Here is a 19,655-nt window from a genome sequence, read left to right as displayed (position 1 = left end):
AGTGGGGCCAGGCCAGTGCTAGAAGCCCATGACAGCCCCATCAAGGGATTTTTTTGGTCTCTGCTCACATAGCTCCAGAATTAGAAGGATCATTCTTCCAGCCAACTCTGGCTAGAAGAGACTTCTAGCTGGTAGAGCTGAACTCTACCTTTTTGCCTTCGACCAAGGATGCTCTCTGGCCCAGCTCAGTGAAGTGATTTACCCGAGGTCACCTGGAACATTGTGGAAAAGCCTGGATCAGAGTCCTGGCACTTGGAGACCTGGTTCTGTCCTTGGCCTCACAACTTAGGGGAAATAATCCTGAAGGAGGATTCAGACTGGGTTCTCACCTTGACTTGGCCACTTAATTTGAATTAAATGACATATAATTCAATTTCATAATTAGCCAAGGGCCTACTATGTTCAGGCACTGTACTTACACACAGTGTGTTCACATGCAAGTCGTTTCATCCTCATCTATTAAAAAAAAGCCCCTCCTGTGTTGCTTCTCTCAGAGCCTTGTTGGGAGGATTAAATGAGTAAAAGAAAGCAAAGTGCTTTGTTAAACTGTAAAGTGGTGTCAACATTGAGGCTATCCTATCTCTGTGGTCCACTCCACCTGTAACAGACTTCCACCTTCGCACTGCCCATCCTATTGGAATTTGTTTACCTGTCTCTCTCCCCCACTGCACACCCTGATCAGGAATGTTCAGGGTTCATCTTTGCTTTCTCAGAGCCCAGCCCTGGGGTTGGTATACGTTAGGTGTTCAAAAGAGTATGTGAATAAACAGACCATGTGATTTGAGATCTGATTCTCAGACCCCTGGAGATGCCAACCAGAAGGGCACTGAAAGACCAGAGGAGGAAGGGCTCAGTGAGAGGGTGGTGGAGGGTGAGAAGGGTATCCACTGTGGATGGACAGGGTTTGGGTCACTGGAGAGGAGAAGTGGGATGCCTTAAGCAGTAGGAGTGCCTTGGGCAAAGGTCAGGAGTTAAAAATCCATGTGGATTATGCAGGGGACACTGAGGGCATGAGCAAGTAAGACAGCAATGAAAGATGAGGACAGAAAATAATGATGATGATGATAGTAATAATTATAGTAATGGTAGTAATTAATGTAGTAAGTAGAGCACTTACTATACTCCTGGCCCTATTCAAAAAGCTGAAGATGTATTCCTCATCAAACCCTTACAACAGCCCTATGGGTTATAGGTACTATTACCACAACTTTACAGACAAGGAAAGAGAGAGGTTAAGTAACTGGCCAGAGGTCACATAGCCATTAAGTGGCAAAGCCAGGATTTGATTCCAGGCAGTCTAACTCCAGAATCTGTGCTCTTAAGTAGGTTGAAGCCTGTATATAAAGAGCCAGGAACTTTGGACTTTTTCTTGTTATAGGAAAAAGTTTGAGCAAGACTTTTGAGCAAGATGGAGTTTGAACAAGAGAGGACATCAGGGAGGTAAAAATGTCATATTCCACAGGTGGCAGAGGTCCCTCAAACATATGTTGAGCACTTTCTGTGTGCTGGGCACTGGTGATACAAAGAGCCAGCCAGAGCCCTTGCCCTCAGAAGCATGCGGTTCAGTGGGAGACACGGAGGTGTGCTGGAGCAGGCTCCCTCTGGCTCTCCAGAGCCCATTGTGTGCCTCTCTTCCCCGATGATCACTGACTTCATGTTGGTGACTTGAAATTGACTACTGTGAGAGTATTTACACCATGGAAATTGGCTGATGCTACAGATCAGTGCGTTTCCATGAGAGCTAGTTGTTAAATGTTTACCAGCACAACACTGCCTGCGAACAGCTGCAGTATGCTGATAAAAGTCCACACCAGACACAGGGTGGTACAAAGCGGGCTGGGAGTAACTCTACTTGGTGAGCCAAGGAGGCAAGGCTCATGCAGAGTGTTGAAGGATGAGCAGATGTTTGCTATGTAGACAAAGTAGTAAAGGGCAGGCGAGGTGTGGAATGGCATGGCATGGTCATTCTTTGGTTCTGTGAAATGGAACTATGCACAGGAAGGAGCTTGGCAACCTATGAGATGCCAAACAAAAGGGTGTTTTTTAAGCAAATTCAGTACTGGATTTATAAAGTGAACTAATTGGGGTTGGGAAGGGAGAACCCATGTCACAATGCAGCGGGATCTCTAGAGGGTTTGTGACTCAACTGAGCCTCCACCCCGCACCTCAGTAAAAGGGAGCCTAGGCTTTTGGGAGGGACTGACATAAGAATGGGATAGAACACTCTAGGGCTGTCAGTTAACTGGGAAATGTTGATAAAGGTTTTGAAATACTCCCAAATACATATATTGGGGTGGGAGGGCCAGGGAAGTTGGTGGAAAATAGGTCCAGGAGAGGGGGCAGTGAGGTCAGACACACCTGATTGGGCATGTACTCCCTGCCCAGAAGTCAGAGCTAAGCAGTGGCACCACAGAGCTTGTTTTGTTGTCCTTTGTGTCGGGTGGGGTTCTGGGTACCAGGGGTTGCTCAGTGATCCTCTGGTTTCCATAGGCCAACTTTTCTCTTCAGGGCCCCCCTTGGTCCCTGTGCCCCAGACTGGGGTGAGCGAGCATGTCACCAGACTGTCTCCATAGCTGTCTGGTGCCACACTGTCCTGAAGGTTCTGAAGGAGACTGAGGTCACAGGGCTGTCTGGATAGACGGAGCTGCCAGAGCCAGGACCCCACAAGGCCTGGAAAGAAGCCTGGGCCCCTCCCTTTGATGGGCCAGTTATCAAGGTTGTTTCGCTCTGCAAGATGATCACGGGGTCTCATTTCCCTGCCAACTGCCCAACCAGCCCTGAGCCCTGTGGGATACAGGCAGACTCAGGTGGTCAGTGTGAACAGACCACAGTTCAGAAAAGGGATGGGCTGGTGCTCTGGACACATAAGAAATTGGCCTAGGCTGATCTTGGCTATGCCTCCACTTACAGTAGCCTGTTTTAGGAGTAATTTGTAAAAGAAAGCTGGAAGTTTGGGGTGAACAAAGGTGCAGTTACAAAAGCGCTATGTTTTAGGCCACATAGCAGTTTACAAAGCAGAGTGACCACATCCTAGCCTGGGGGCCTGTGTAGGGCACTGAGGTCTTGGCAAGGGGGGTGCCATGGCCACCTCTGCACAGGGAGCTCCGGCCCAAAGACAGAACCTAGCATCAGAAGGCTTGCCCTTCATAAAAGGGCAAAGAGCTTTAGGAGGTGCCTGAGGTGACAGCTACTGCTGGCCTTCCAGCATGCCGGGGCCCTGTTTGGTGGCAGGTCTCACCAAGTGGTCACGCCAAAGTGCCTTAGGGTTCCCTCGAGAGCACCCTCCCTGGCCATCCCTCTGCATGCCTCGGGGAGGAACGGAGAGCTGACAAGGTCATGTGCCCAGAATTGCCCTTTAGTTGGGACAAAGCGCTCAGCTGTGCAAAAGGCTAAATAAACTGAGTCCGGTTGAGATCACAGACCACCACGGCGTCTCGCTCCGGGCAGCTAGGGGCTCATGACAAGAATCACATGCCTGCCTCCCAGCCCACCCCGACTCACTGGTCCTCTGGGATGGTGCCGCCTGCGGGCTCAGTATCTCTCTGTTGCACCGAGCAGGTGGCTGCACTCACCTGAGGGAGACGTGCACAGTGAGGACTCTGCATGTACTGCCTGTGGCTCCCTTTGTGCGGGCGCCCTGCGTGGAGCCTCACCTGCATGGCTCTCGGGCCTCGGCTCATGGCGTTTCCAGTGCCCACGGTGCCCTCCTTAGCTCAGTTTGTTACCATCCAACCTACCCTTAAAGGCCCAGCTCGGTCATCCATTATGCCCTGAGAACTAAGCTTGCTTTCCCCAAGTTCCCACAGCACACTGTGTGGCCCTCTAAGCTCTTCCAGACTAAACTTATTTGTGGCTGTTCCCATCCTCAGGGACCACACACCAGGTGCCCCAGAAGGCTTGTTAAATTGTTATATGCTCATGGTGTCTCCTGCATGACAGTCCATCATTACTCCTAAAAGAGCAAACATTTATTGAGCTCCTATGGGCCAGGCCTAGCTAGGAATTTTCACATACACAACCAAGTCACAGAACACTAGGAGGTGGGGTTGTTATCTGATGAGGAAACAAATCAGGGAGGCCCAGGGACTTGTTCAAGGTTACAGAGCAAGTGATGGAGCCAGAATTCAGACCCAGGTCAGCTTGATTCCAGAGCCAAGGTTTTTTCCCTTATATGTAGACACAAAATAATAACAACCATTTATCAATTATACTGTATTCTCACATAAATTATTTCATTTGATCCTCACAACAGCCCTGTGAGGTAGGTAGGCTAATGTGTTACTGTTACACACATTTCACAGATGAAGAAACAGAGGTGGCTCAGTGAGGTAAGTGACTTGCATAAAGTCACACAGCAAATTAGTGGCTTCACAGGACCTGTGCTTTCTCTAAAGTCAAGCTGCTTGAATTAAGAAGCACCGAAAAGATGGAGAAAGAATTTTTATGGAAAAGAAAAAGAGACAGTGGTGATTTATGAGATTTCTTCCTTAAACTGTTCTGCTATGGTCACAGCTTCTGCTGGCTGGTCTAAATTGGGTTCTCCTGAGTGGCTTTCCTGAATACCATTGGCCTGGTGGCATGGGACAGTTATCAGAGACTCCTGGGTCCCACTGTAGGGGGGAAAAGACCTCTATTACCTAAGGGATGTGGCCTTGCCCACAGCCCAGCATACAAGCTCCCTATTCACCGGGCGTAACTATGGGAAGCCCCTTCCTCGGACCATCCCCTGGGGGCACCTGTGGCACCAGACTTCTCTGGCTCTGTCTGAGGGCCCCTGCACAGTGGGGAAGATTCTGGGACCCCCAAGGCCACCCTCACGCCAGGGATGAATCATAATGTGCAGCTCTGAGACATGCACTGCTCATCACCCCCTGGGAAGTGGCGGCTCAGGGTCTCACCCCAAGGAGGTCCATGGGCTGGTTATGCCCAGAAACTACTGCAGGGGAAGCCCACATCCTCAGAGCAGTGTTTTAAGGGCTGGACGCTTACTCCAAGGGCAATGTTATGGTTCAGATCACTCCCAGGCTCCCTGTTACACATTGCCAAGACCCTGGTCTCCTTCCTCTGGGGCAGCAATCTTCAAACTCAACAGAAGATGGTCAAAAGCTATGCACAGTCATGTCTGGGGAGGAGGGAGGGTCACAAATGAAGCAAACCCACAACAAAATGGGGATGACTTACAGGGAATGAAAGGGGCTAACCTTGGTTCTGAAGACAAATCCCGAGAGGAATCCTAATACCGAGTAATAATATTTTCAAAATACGTATCTGGCCTCTCAAAGTGAACTATTTTGAAAGAAAAAATACACATTTGGGTGAGAAGGAAGGTCTACCAGGACCAGAAAATGGTTGTGGAAGGACAGGTTTCGGCTCAATATAAGGAAGGACTTTCTAACAGCCAACTATGGCAGGGGCTGGCCTTGGGGATGACGAACTTCCTGTCACTGAGGGTATGCAAGCAGGGATAGTTGATCTCCTGAAGGTACTGGGGAGAAGCCCTCAGCCACAAATGCGCTGGGGTGTGCTGGGGGTGTGGGAGGACTGAGCGACTGCTGAATCATTTTCCAACCCTGAGAGTCCATAATATATTTGTTTTAAATGATCTGTTTCAATGACACTTCAACTTCTTGGGGAAAGGATTACAAAAGTCAGGTATCAGGCCACATTATGAAGCGCCTTTCATTGCACTGGCTCCAGATACTTTCAAATCTTCGCAGGGACAGCAGCTTATTTCTGAAGCCGGAAATCCCCAAAGGCCTAGATTTGGCCCAGTCAAGAGGGATATCCCCATCTTCTGAACCCCGCCTGGAGGCTAACTCCTCCAGGCCATGCCAGGCTCAAATCCCACCCTCACTACCCACTTCATTTCCAAGCCAGCCAAGCAAGTCCAAGGTTCTGGCCACATCCCAGGGACGGAGGGGCAGGCAGGATGGGAATTTCTGGGTACTTCATGTCCTGGGAAACTAGAGGGAGCCTCTTGTTCTCACCCGATCTCCTCCACCAGAGGCTCTGTTTACAGATGGCTAAGTGAGGCACCGCCTAATGGTAGAGAGAGAGCTGGACCCAAGAAAAAACTGCTGTTCCTTTGTCTAGCCAAGAAGTCCTCCTGTGGCCTCCTTTAGGACATGTTGGCAGACTATTCACTTAGAGCAAACTGCCCATCCCCAGCTCAAAGTAGCAAGGAAAAAGGTGGCTCTGTCAAGAGGACATGTGGATTCCTACAGGTGGACTGCATCACGGGGGAAATCAAGTCCTGCTACACGATTAATACAGGTTAGTACAGTGGCCGGCCTCACACCACTGGCGAGACACTCTCCAAGATCTTGGCTTTGGGAAGCCCCCCTCCAATGTTGCTGGGGTCCTTTTACCTGTACCGTATTAATCGAATAATCTTATTGTTCATAAAATCCACAGCGTGTGGGTGAGAAGAATCGATGCAGAAGCCGTCACTCAGTGCGATCTTCAGCACCTCCTCCATGAAGACCTGGAAGCTGTTGATCTGCTTGTTGGCTGGCACCACCCACAGCCTCTTGAGGTTCTGCTTGGTGTACTCCTCCTCAGGCAGGCCCTCCACATTGGCCACCCAGTCCAGAGTCAGGTGGTTGGGGTCTTGCAAATGGCTGGTGATGGAGGATAGGTTGCCATTGGAGCAGTAGAAGAGCTTGGAGCCGAGGAGCTTGAGGAAGAGGCAAGAGGTGCTGAAGATGTTGGCGTTGAAGACCTCCATGCTGGAAGAGGAGAGGCTGTAGATCTGGGGTGCCTCACGCACAGTGAAGTGGACCGTCTGCACACGCTGGTTCAGCGTGATGTTGAGCATGGCATTCTTCTCGGCCTTGGACAGCTCCACCTCCTTCTCCTGCAGGGCCTCAATCAGGGGCTGCACCTGGTAGAAGTCAGCCTCCCTGCGGAGCAGGCCCATCTCCTGGAAGTCCTCGGGCAAGTCCAGGTGGGAGGTTCGCAGGAAGTTGAGGATGTAGCGGAACACTTTGCCATCACGGTCAATGAAGCAGTGGCCCTGGCTGTCCCTCTTGGTGGGCATCTTCCCGCTGAACATGGCGCCCAGCATGGAGTCAGGGAAGCTGGTCAAGGTTGCCAGTGAGGTTGTATAGAGCTTCCCCCCGACATTCAGCGTGATGGGGTCAGACATGGCAGGAGGCTGGGGTGCTGGAAAGTAGTACTACAGAGAGAGGTAAGTAAGAAATGACCATTACCCAACCATATCTGGTATCTTAGTTTGTGGGGGCTGGTATAACAGAATACTATGGACTGGGTGGCTTAAGTAACAAACATTTATTTCTCACAGTTCTGGAGGCTGGGAAGTTGAGGATCAAGGTAGGGACAGATCTGATGTCTGATGAGGGTTGTCTTCTCACTGTGTCCTAATATGGCAGAAGGGGCAAGAGAGCTCTCTGGAATCTCTTTTATAAGGGCAGTAATCTTGTTCATGAGGGCTCCACCCTCATGACCTAATCTTCCAAAGGCCCCACCTCCTTACGCCATCACATTGGAGGTTGGGATTTCAACATATAATTTTGGGGGACACAAACATTCAGTCCATAACATCTGGGTAGTCACAGTTCTCAATTTCTTATTGTAGGTCCTTGGAGTTGAAACGAATTAATACTTGATGAACAAATGGATGGGTAATAATTGCCACACCGTCTAAAGCATATTAGGTTCACTAGGGAGTTTAAAAAAAAAAGAAAGAAATTAAAAGATAAAACAAAGCCTGGGTTCCACCCTCCAGAGATTGTTTTAATTGGCCTGGAATGTGGCCTCAGCACTGGTATTTTTTAAAAGCTGGTTCTAAATGTTCAGTTAGGACAGAGAACCACTGGTCTAAGGAAAGAAAGAAAATGTGCCTGGACTGAATGCTACGCTAGCTGCTCTTACGTACATTTGTTTACATACTATCCTTTGACATAGACAATATCACCAATCATCCCCACTGTGCAGATAAGGGAAACTGTGTCAGGATTCATTCTCTATGCTCAGACCGGTGAAGGGTCCTTCCAGGATTCAAGCCCAGGTTCCTTTATATGAGAGAGACAAATGTATTCATGCTTATTAGCCAAAGACTGGTCCATTGTAGGTACTTAACAGATGTTCTGAGATTTAGGACTCCAAGCCCCGTGCTCCTTCTGCTGTACCAATGTTGCCTTCTTATTTAATTATTTTTTCCATCTAAAAGAATTCACAACAAATGGCTGTGATTAGTATCACTTCCATCTATCTACCAGGCCCACAATGGGTCACTCAACCCTCTGGATTCTAAGTGACACTCTTTGCTGGATTCTCATCCTCCCATGACAACTTGCCTTGCCATGAAGATGCTCTTGGCTCCTGATGGCCTGCCCTTTCCTACCAGGATGGCACCCCAGCCTCCTCTGAAACTTGCTTTGAGGTCAGCACGAATGTGGGACTCGACCACCGAGCACCCTTCCTGAAGGCTCCTTACCCACTCCACTCCCTAACAACCCTCCCCCACCACTCCCCCACTGATCTCACAGCCTCTAGTGTCTAGGGCTGGTGTCTCCTTCAACCTGAAGTCTTGGATTCTAACTTTTCTTTAAGGTTCTAGAAATCAGGGGATGTACCTTTTTGGCTTCCAACACGATACTTTCCCAGGGGCCAACCTCTGGAATGAATTCAGCAATCTTCCTCTAATGTTGGGTGTGGAGGGCACAGGGAGGAATGAGCCCCAGTGCTGCCCTTGAGAAGAGCCCAGGCTGGCAGAGGAGACCACAGCAAGAGGCAGTGAGGGTGCAGTAACAAGAGAAATGTACCAATTACAGCACAGGGAATATCGCTAATATTTTATAGTAACTTTAAATGGTGTTTAATCTATAAAAATTTTGAATTTCTATGCTGTAAACCTGAAACTAATATTGTAAATCAACTCTACCTCAGCAATGAAAGAAAGAAAAAAAGAAAAGGATGGAAGGAAGGGGGGGGCAGGGAGGAAGGAAGGAAGGAAGGAAGGAAGGAAGATGTACCAAGAGATGTGGGAGTAGGTCTGGAATTAATTCTGGCATGTTTACTGTCCAGATGGGAAAACAGAGGTCCAAGAGGGGGACTTCCCGAAAGTCACCCAGCAGGGGCGGCAAGCGGGCCAGGGCAGTTCTCACCACACACCTGCCTTCTGAGGAGGCTGACTGCACTGAGACCCCCTTACTTCAGAGGGTGGAGGCCATGCTGGGTGTGGAAGATGCTCGGCTGTCCCACCCAACTCTCTGTGGGGAGGGCCCTTTGTAATTCTTTCCCTGTCTAATGGGGCACTTTGATACTGCAGAAAGACATTAACCATCTGGAGTGTCTGAAGAGAAACAAGCCCATGATGAAGTTACAAAATCATCAGCAGAAGCCTGGAGCAGATGGGCTGTGAGACAGTGTTGGAGGGGGTGTCCAACAGAGAGGGGGAGGGGGAGGGCTCCGAGGAAGCGGGGGTGGCTGTGCTGAGACCTGCAGCTGAGGCGGATGCTTGGCCTGGGGCCTGAGTCTGACCGATTTTCTCTCCAGGGAGTCCAGGCAGGAGCTGGACCTAGTTTCCAGTCTCTCTTCCTGTTTGATTTAAGGCCCAGGCTCTGTGAAGTGGCTCAGCTCCACGGAAAGAGCAGGCTTAGGCGAGAGAGAGGCTGGGCTGTCTTTCCTGACAGTTCTATGGGCTGCAGACCCCGTATCTCCTAAGCACATTAGTTCTGAAGAGCTCAAAGCACAGGGGTAGGGAAGACAATCAGGAGCCACAGGGCGTACCTGGGGGCCCTTGGCTGGGCACCCAAACTCCTATTTTTCTGCTTGCAAAAGCAGCAGAGCACCTGCCTTCCTGCCCCTGAGCCCCTGCCGTGAGGCTCCTGACCATCCGTCCAGGGCAGCACCAGGAGCTGCTGTCAGTCAGGGCGGAGGCTGGTTAGAAGGCAGGTCTCCTGACCACAGACCAAGGTGCTCCCTGTGGTATTCTCCCCAGACCCAGGAGTCAGAGGACTCAGCCCTTCAAGCCCCTATTTCCTAGTCACAGTGCCACGGTGTCCACCATGGCAAATCCACAGGCTCTGTTTGAGAGCCACAATGACACAAGGGGGCAGGAACTGGCACCTCGCGGGGCTGAGAAGCTTCATGAATGTGGCAGGCGGGTTTGGCCACGGAGCTCCAGGCCCCCTGTGTACCCAGCTGCCTCTTGGACACCACCTGAATTTTCTATGGGTACCAGAAGCCTCACACAGAATTCCTCTTCCCCAGAACCTGATGTTAATTCTTCTCAGCCACCCATCTGCCTGAGCCTGAGAGGCAGCCCTGACTCCGCATCCTAACATTTTTCTCAACTGTCCCCTTGTACCTGTCCCTATGGCAACTCCTGGAGCTCAGGCCTCATCCCCGCTCCCCCAACATCCTCACTTGGCTCCCTTCCGCCTTTCTGTCCACCTTCCATTTTAGTTTGCAGGCTGATTTTCCTGACATAGTACTGCCTGCTCTAACCACCCCGCTCATCCAATCTCACCTCTAATCCTGCCTCTCCCCACACTCTATGCTCCGGGACTCCTGACACCTCCGCATCCGCCCTCACCTGCCCTGCCTTTGCTCTCCTCGTACCACCCTTCTTCACTTTCTCCACCATCTCTTCAGTCAATCTGTAAGGCCCAGCCTATGAGTCACTGCCTCGATAAGGCAGTCCCCAGATCTCCACCTTCCCAGCTCTCCTCTTGGGGTTTCTGGTCCCTTGCCCAGCCCACCATTCCATCATGTAATGATCTGCTTTGCATATGGCCCTCCTCCCTGGCTTTCTCAAGATGAAGATCACTGGATATCCGTATGCAAAAAGAGAACCTCAGCTCATATCTTGTAACATATATGAAAATTAACTCAAAATGGATCACAGACCTAAATGTAAACTCTTTTTAAAACTATAAGACTTCTAGGAGAAAATCTTTGTGACTTTCTGTTAGGCAAAGATTTCTTAGATAGGACCTAAGAGGCACAAATCATAGAAAATTTAATAAACTAGACTTTATCCAAATGAAAAACTTCTCCTCTTCGAAAGACACTGTTAAAAAAAATGAAAATGAGGGCTTCCCTTGTGGCGCAGTGGTTGAGAATCTGCCTGCCAATTCAGGGGACACGAGTTCAAGCCCTGGTCCGGGAAGATCCCACATGCCGCAGAGCAACTAAGCCCGTGCACCACAACTACTGAGCCTGCGCTCTAGAGCCCGCGAGCCACAACTACTGAAGCCCCCGTGCCACAACTACTGAGCCTGCGCTCTAGAGCCCGTGCTCCGCAACAAGAGAAGCCGCCGCAATGAGACGCCCGTGCACCGCAACGAAGAGTAGCCCCCGCTTGCCACAACTAGAGAAAGCCCGCGCACAGCAACAAAGACCCAACGCAGCCAAAAATAAATACATAAATTTTAAAAAATTATTTTAAAAAAATGAAAATGAGACACAAACTGCAAGAACATATTTGCAAAACACCTATCTGATACATGATTGTTAACCAGAATATATAAAGAACTCTCAAAACTCAGTAAGAAAATAAACAACCCAACTGAAAAGTGGGCAAAAGATCTGAAGAAGCACCTTCACTGAGAAGATATATAGATGACAAATAATCACATGAAAAGATGCTTGGTATCCTTAGTCATTAGGGACATGAAAATTAAAACCACAGTATACCTATTACAATGGCTCAAATGAAAAATGTGACAATACCAAATGCTGATAAGTACACAGAGCAATGGAAATTCTTATATATTGCCAGTGAGAATGCAAAATGGTGCAACCACAAGAGAAAACAGTTTTTGGCATCCAGTTACCACATGACCCATCAATCCTACTCCTAGATATTTATCCCAGAGAAATGAAGACACATGTCCATGCAAAAACCCATGTGTGAATGATTATAGCAGCTTTATTTGGAATTGCCCAATCCCAGAAACTAAAATGTAAATGATAAACAAATTGTGGTACATCCATACAATGGAATATGACTCAGCAATATAAAGGAACTAGCTACTGACACACACCACAACACAGAAGAATCTCAAAAGCATTCTATTAAGTGAAAGCAGCCTGCCTCAAAAGGCTACATGGCATGTGATTTTATTTATACAACGTTCTGGAAAAGACAAAACTAGAGAGACAGAAATCAGATCAGTGACTGGAGAGGCTAGGGGTAAGACTGGCTACAAACAGGCATGAAGGAATATTTTGGAGTGACGGAAATATTCTATATCTCGATGTGCTGGTAGACAAATGACTGTATAAAGATTATAAAAATTCATATAACTGTATACCTAAAAAGGGTGACTTTTACTGCACATAAATTATGCCTTCATAGACTGGGAAAAAAAATCAAGACTGTGACTGTGTCACAGACAATACAATACACTAGGTTATGACCAGTTTTATATATATAGTGTTGTGAAACTTTTGTTTCCTTTGTGTGTGTGTGTGAGAGAGAGAGAGACACACACAGATAGGAAGAGGAACTGGATTGTGATACAGAGTGTACCTTCATACTGTGGGTTGTCATAAAAATTGTTTGTGAAAACCACTGCCTAGTTTGTGATCTCTGTGAGAGCAGTGTCCCTGCGTATTCACTGCCTAGCACACAGTAGGTGCTGGGGGGACTCGGGCAGGGGCTGAGAGAGGAAGGAATGAACATGCACTGAGCATTCCACTACATCCGAGGCCTTTACACCCATCAGCCCTTTTAATTCATATAGCGATCCTACAAAGCAGGCACCATTCTGTTTGGCAGACAGGAAACAGAGACTCAGAAAGACTGAGGACTTGCCCAGGACACACAGCCAGCCAATGGAAAGCTCAGTCTCTTCCCACTGTACAGGTTGCTGAGAGTTGTAATAGCAACAAAAGGCTGTTTAATAGCTTCAGCAAGTGTGAGAATCCCTGAAGTAGCCTTTTAAAATACTGCTATGCAGCTTGCTTGACAAGACACTAGCTACCACCTGCTGAGCACAACACCTCCTGCTTTTATAATGCTTCGCCTAACACATGGTAGCATTTTATTTATTTTTAATAAAAATATATAGAAAAGTACAGAGGATGATACTCTTGTGCTGATTCTGTACATGCATTACCTCATTTGATGTCTTTACAAGCACCGTGTGAGATAGATGCTATTATCTCTATTTTACAGATAAGGAAACTGAGGCTCAGAAAGGTTAAAAGACTGCTCAAGATTACAGAGCTAGTCACTGGAGGAGCTGCGATCTGAATCCAGGTCAGTGTGAGTCCAACACCTCTGATAGTTTCCCCTTCCCACCTTGAGGTCCCAGTGTGAGTGGGAGATGCATACTCCCTTATTCTCTGTCCAGATCAGACTGGGGTAGGTCTTTCGGCAGCTAGTTCATGGCTGGCCTGGGACTCTGCCCACTGACATCTGAGGATATGGGGACAGGATCCTGGATGGCCTGGAGCCCCTCCATAGCTGACACACCCCAAGTCCACTAGAGGTCTATACCCTTCTATTTTAATACCAACTCATGATGCCTAATGACAAAGCAGCAAAACACAAAAAGCCAGGTTTTTAAAAGCCAGATTAGAAAAGATGAATGAGAATGCAAACTGAACCACGAAGTAGGAGATAAAAGAAACCCTACCACTGTGTCTGAACAAATAATTTTTCTTAAGCAGGAGACTTTCCAAGTCCGCCTCTCTACTTGAAAAGAACCAAGAAAAAGATCAGCCCATTTCCCTCTCTGAGAAAACCAGGAAATTATGCCATGCGGATCCTCAGACCATCTGACTGGGCAAGGAAGGCCAGGGGGCCTGGGAACTTGGGAGTTGGCTGGAAATTCTCTCCTCCCTGAAATGGGTCTGTGGCCAAAACGAGGGGTGGTGGATCTTAAGGCCCAGCCTGGTACCATGTGAAGGGCCAATCCCAGTCTGGGGCCTGAAAAATCACCCGGTTGCAACCTCTAATTGTAACAAAGGAAACAGAATTCTTTGAGTAGGTGTCCCATAAGAAAGGGCAGTCAAGACATTGCTCTAGAGAGTCCTACTTTAAAACTATGTCTCCATTCCTGCAGGCCTCACGAGGGACACAGCTATCGCCCGGTGAGTACTTATTGGGTACCCTACCTGTGCTAGGTGCATTATACACATTAGCTCATTTAATCCTCGTAACATTCCTTTGAGGAAAGTATTATCTTTACTTAACAAATGAGAACCTGAGGCTCTAAGAGGTAGGTAACTTGCCCAAAGAAAGCAGTGGCAGAGCCAGGATTCAAGCCTAGGCCTGTCTGACTGCCATGCTCTGAATGACTTCCTTGGGAATTCAGCAGCCAAACCCCTTGGAGAGTTTTGTCACTTGTCCCCTCCTACCTCCTACCAGGTGCTCTCAAACTTGCCCCTCAATTTGATTCTGACCTACATGAGACCAGTGCACAGAGAATCAACATTTCCTGAGCACTGAGGACATGCCCCGAGCTATGTGAGGCATTTTCCTGTAGATTATCTCATTACAGCACCACACCGAGGCTGTGAGGTAGGTATGATTATCATCCCAATTTTCTGGATTATAAAACTGAAGCACAGAATGGTGAAGGCAGCTGCTTAAGATCTCACAGCTAGAGGTAACAGAGCTAGAATTCCAAGTGAGGTCTCTCTTCAAAGCCTGTGCCCCCTTCAGAAACAAAGCTATGACATTTTATTAAGAAGCATAAACAGGATTTGAATAAAGAGAGACCTGTGATGATTCTGAGAGGGAATATCTTAAAGTTGTTCTTCTAAAATTAATTACAGTTGTTATGCTATCCTAGTCCAACTCCCAAAAGTATTTTTTGAAAAGATTAAAAAAAAAAAAAAGATTAAAATCTTATTTTGGAAAAATTGGTGAGTGATAACCTGAAAGAATATTTGAAAAAGCATAATATATCTTAGTTTAATGTAGGAAATCAGACTATAAGGCAATGAACTATGGTATTAAGACAATGAAAAGGGGAAGGAATTTTGTAATAAATGTGTTGAAAAGACTGATTAGCAATTTAAAAAAATAAATATATATTGATCCTTATAACAACTCTGGGATGCAGGCAGGACAGATCACATTATCTTTATTTCACAAACCAAGGAAGATGAGTCCCTGGCCCAGGGCTTTGTGTCCACTCTTGACCTCTGAGTCACAGCCTCTGGGAGGTTCCAGGTTTGGACACTGCTCAGAGGACCAGTCCTTTGGAGGCAGCCTGGGGTCTTCTCTAACCCGGGTCCTGAGCAAGAGACTGAACCCAGACACAGAGGTCCTAGCCAACAGCCCATACACTCATAGAGCCTTAGCACAGGCAAGGGCTCTTTCTGTGCAATTCCCTACATTACTGCTCACTGAGCTTCCATAAAGAAGCTATTTTACATGCAATCTACTCCTTTTACACAGTGAGGACCAATTGTTTTAACAATGAATCTACAAGGCATTGATAGTTATCTATCTATCTATCCATCCATCCATCTATCATTTCTTAGCTCTGCTCAAGAGCCTAGCAATGATACCCGAGTAGCAATGAGCACACCTGACCCCAGATCTTGTTTTTTAAACGTTGTCTCCTACAAAAAGAAACCAGGGCTTCCTGGAGGAACTGATGATTCCAGTACTTCCAGTACTTTGACAGGAAAAGTTCAAGGTGAGCCTGGAACATCTCTTTCCAGACAGCAAAGAAGAAATCAAAGATTACTGAGGTGAAGTCAAAAGAACACAGATCTGCAGATCTTAAACGTTCTCATCACAAGAAAAAAAAATTTTGTAACTATGTGTGGTGACCATTTTGCAATATATACACATATCAAATCATGTTTACACCTAAAATGAATACAATGTTATATGTCAATTATATCTCCCTCCCCAAAAAAAACCCAAAACAAAAACCAAAACACAGGAGCAGACCTGAAGGGACTCTCATTGGCCAAATTTGGGATAATTTGAACGCCAAAAAGATTAATGATGATAATAGGTTATAACACATTGAGTTAAAAAAAATAATCATGAGTCTATGTTACTCCAAAAAGAAAAAAGAGAGGGACAGGAGAGGGAATGAGAAAGACACACACACACACACACACACACACACACACACACACACACACACACACAGAAAAAGTTATTCTGTAACAAAGAATACCAGCTAATAAGTATACAAAGAATGACATGATTAGCAAATTACCATTTTGCAACCCTCAATGTCGCTATTCAGGCAAGGATCATCAACAGATGTGGAGTGAAAGGTGATCCTGGACACATAATTCCGACAGTTTTAAAGAATCACTCTACAGACTACTTGTTCGTTACAAGAGGGAAAAACTTACCCTTTTATAGAGAGATCAGGCTGTTATGACCTTATCCAATAATCAAACTTAGCATTCATGGATAGTAGGACTCTGGTATCATATGCCTCCTAATGTGATTCAATAAGTACACAACATTGCCGGAAAAAACAAAAACAAAAAAACCAAACTGAACCCAATTATTTATAAAATAAGTTTAAACAGGTAGAGGGGCTCTATCTAGATTAAATGAGTTGCTTAAAGAGATATAATTAAATGCAATGAATGAATCTTGACTGTATCTGATTAAAAAAATATATGAGATTTTTTTGGCAGTTGGAGAAATTTGAATCTCAACTGTTTATTAGACAATATTGAGTTCTTGCTAATTTTCTTAGGTATGATAACGGTGTTATGGTTATGTTGCAAAATGTTATAATTAGGAGATACATGCTGAAGAATTTAGGGGCCAAGTGTGGAGATGCCTATAACTTTTCAATAGCTTAGCAAAAAATGTGCATGTGTAAAAGCAAAATCGGCAATGTGAATTGGTGCATCTAGGTGAAAGGCTATTCTTTAAACATTTCTGTAGGCTTGAAAATTCTAAAAATATTTTTATTTTGAAGGAAGGGGCAAGAAAAGAACACTTGCCTCCTGGGACTGTAGATGTAAAGTTCCAGTCAGTGTGCTTAGCCCCAATAAATAGCCAGATTCCATAAATATTAGATGTTATTACTACTACTAAGAAGCATTAACATCTCATGATGTTCTCCTGACGTCTCAGCGCTCTGGAGGAAGCCAACCAGGGCTTAGCTAAAATAGCCCGCAGTCGGTGGAGGGGTTAGAATTTAAATCCGAGTGGTCTTTCTACATAGACTAAACCCCCCACAGAAACCACAACACTAGGCCTGCCTGTCTCCATGCCGAGATCCAGGCTGGGAGAAGATGGCTGTTGAGGACTTGTTTCCCCTGCTTTCTCCTGAACCCAGAGTCTCTGCTACTACAGCAGAAAAGAAACTCCTGTCATAGCTTACCAAGAATGTTAACAAAGAGGGGCCACTTCTGGACTTCAAAGATGTGGATGGCCAGAAAGAACTGTAGGGGCTTTGTGGGGAGAGGAAAGTGCATGGGCTTTGGCATCACCTGGGCCTACGTTTGAATCAGGCTCTGCCCCTTTATTAGCTGTGTGGGCCTAGACCAATTCTTGGGCATATGATGGTGATCATAATAACAACAATAGCAGTAATAAAAATGGCTGACATTTACTGAGCAGTTACTATTGTGCTATGCACTTTATGCATGTTAATCTCATAGATGAAGGTGCTTATTATTATCCCTACTTTATAGACCACGCCAGGCCCTCTCCTATCTCTGCAGTTTGGCATCTGCTATCCCTCCCTCTGCCTACACTGTGAAGAAAATGCCAGTCATCTGCCAGGCCCCTCAGCTGCAATTCATTCTTCCCTTCTTTGCATCTCCACAGCATTTTATTCTCAGTCCTTACCAAGGCCCACTTTCCTTAAGTAAATGGGTGCCTGGCCACCCTGTTAGGACAGGGATCTCCCCTCTCTGTACCCCAAGAAGTAGGCAGGAAGGGGAAGGGGGACAACTCCTCCCATTTAGTCAGATCCATTTTCCTAGTCCCAGACTCTCATCTACCAATAGGGAGGTTTATCAATCTCTCCTGAATTTTTAAAACTTTTTATTTTGAAATAGTCTCTTGAATTTTTAATTTGGAATCTGAGGCACGGGGCAAGGCCCAGGTAATTACGTGGAAGTAAATATAAGAACTCCCACTGTGTAGGGGATGGATAGAACATAGTTGGGTTAATTTCAAGGATGACAACACTCAAAGTGAGTAATGTGTCTCCCAATAAACTGGAGCAGTCTTCCCCACCTTACACAGCCCACCAGATAAAGACTCTGGCTCACAGCCCTGGGGACTATCTGGGGGCACCACCCTTCCTGGCCTCCCCCAACACCCAACAGCCGTATCTTTAGCCCTGTTTTGCTCAGTTCATATCTCTAAGAAGCTCACAGGCTGCTCCATTATGCCCACACCACAGAGAGAAAAGGTGCTTCCCAGACTCAGGTGACACACATGGACCCCTAAAGGAGTTGGCCAACTGGGAAAAGTGGGCTGGAGAAGGGAAGCCACCTGACCTGGCTTGCACAGCAAAGTATTCTTTCATCCGGTGCAGACTTCCAATAACTATCACCATCCCCCACCCTCTTCCAGTATTTTCCTTCATCCTCTTGGCTCACCCTCAGGCTTCACCTTGTGGTTTTCCTCAGGCCCAAGCACCTCATTTTGACCACTCTTCCTTATGGTCTTCCTGCTCCTCACAACAAGGATAATTTATAAACAAATGGCTTTCAAATCCATCGCCTCTTTTCATCCTAACAATAAGCATAGGAGGGTTGCCTTAGGTTGGCACTGAGAAGGGTTGAGGAAGATGGTCCTGTCACACAACCTGTTAAGGGCAGGACATGGACACTTTTGTCTGTTCCCTGCCATTCACTACAGATTAAACCTCTACCTCCGTGCAGTGCAGGGAAAAAAAGCAGGCTCCTTGGCATAAGGAATCCTGGGTGGCTTTAGGCAAGTCACTTTACTTCTCTGAGCCTCAGGTTCCTCAACTGTAAAGAGGTATGGTGCTGTCTTCACAGGGTGTTAATTGAATGAGCCCATATATGTGACGCAGAGTTCATGGGATGGGCTCTTTACTTCTAGTCACAAGGAAAGAAAGGTGTTCTGTGCATCCACAGGCATTTGCCCATTCGGGCAACCTCTTACCCAAACCATATCAGCGCTGCTGACACTGGGCTTTCCAGGGCCGAGAGGGATCCTTTTCATCTTTGCGTCTCCACCCCTCCCTCCCCAATGCTTTTCGGCCCATTCCACCCAATCCATCCCAGGCTTGCCTCATTGGCTTTCTCAGCATCCACTCCGCAGCCCCTTCTCCGATCTCACGCGTGTTCTCCTTATCTAGAGACCCCGCCCCTCCATGCCCCACCCACCAGACTCCTCCCACAGTCTCGGCCCTTATTATCCGGGCTTTTCTTACTATCACCAGCCATCCAGGCTCCTTCCACCCGCTCCGCCCCTTCTTCTCCATAAACGTCCCCTCCCCCCAAGCCACGGGCGTTGCTATCCCCATTGCACAGATGAGAATGGCGAGGCTAGGGTAGGCTAGATGACCTCTCGTGGTAGGACAGGTGCCCAGGTGGGCCGTTCCCTCACCAGCAGTCCCTGCGCCCCGTGCCCCCGGCCGCGCCGCACCCACCTCCTGCCCTCGCTCGGCAACCTCCCCTCCGCGGGCGGCCAGCGCAGCTTTGCGAGGGGGGCGGAGGGCCGGAGCCCAGCCTAGGGGCGTGGCGGCCCGGGA

General features: G+C 47.4%; 2 protein-coding genes across 2 annotated transcripts in view; one reads left to right on the top strand and one right to left on the bottom strand.

Annotated features, from left to right (window-relative positions):
- Nucleotides 1-4,197: 4,197 nt before the first annotated feature.
- KCTD21 (potassium channel tetramerization domain containing 21) lies at nucleotides 4,198-7,147 on the bottom strand (the record flags this gene model as incomplete). Its single annotated transcript, XM_082410383.1, has 1 exon — nucleotides 4,198-7,147. The coding sequence occupies one exon, from the start codon at nucleotides 7,145-7,147 to the stop codon at nucleotides 6,365-6,367; it is 783 nt and encodes a 260-aa protein (XP_082266509.1). The 3' UTR covers nucleotides 4,198-6,364.
- The window catches only part of USP35 (ubiquitin specific peptidase 35), a 79,977-nt gene continuing 67,399 nt past the window's right edge, over nucleotides 7,078-19,655 (top strand). Inside the window, exons 1-2 of the mRNA XM_082410313.1 lie at nucleotides 7,078-7,189; nucleotides 9,293-14,070. The gene's annotated coding sequence lies outside the window, so the exon portion shown is untranslated. The remainder of the gene's footprint in view (nucleotides 7,190-9,292; nucleotides 14,071-19,655) is intronic.

Source organism: Balaenoptera physalus (genome assembly GCF_965194825.1).
Source record: "Balaenoptera physalus genome assembly, chromosome: 10".
In the NCBI taxonomy this organism is placed as follows: Eukaryota; Metazoa; Chordata; class Mammalia; order Artiodactyla; family Balaenopteridae; genus Balaenoptera; species Balaenoptera physalus.
The sequence above is the reverse complement of the archived record's forward strand: the minus strand, read 5'-3'. Positions and strand labels throughout refer to the sequence as shown.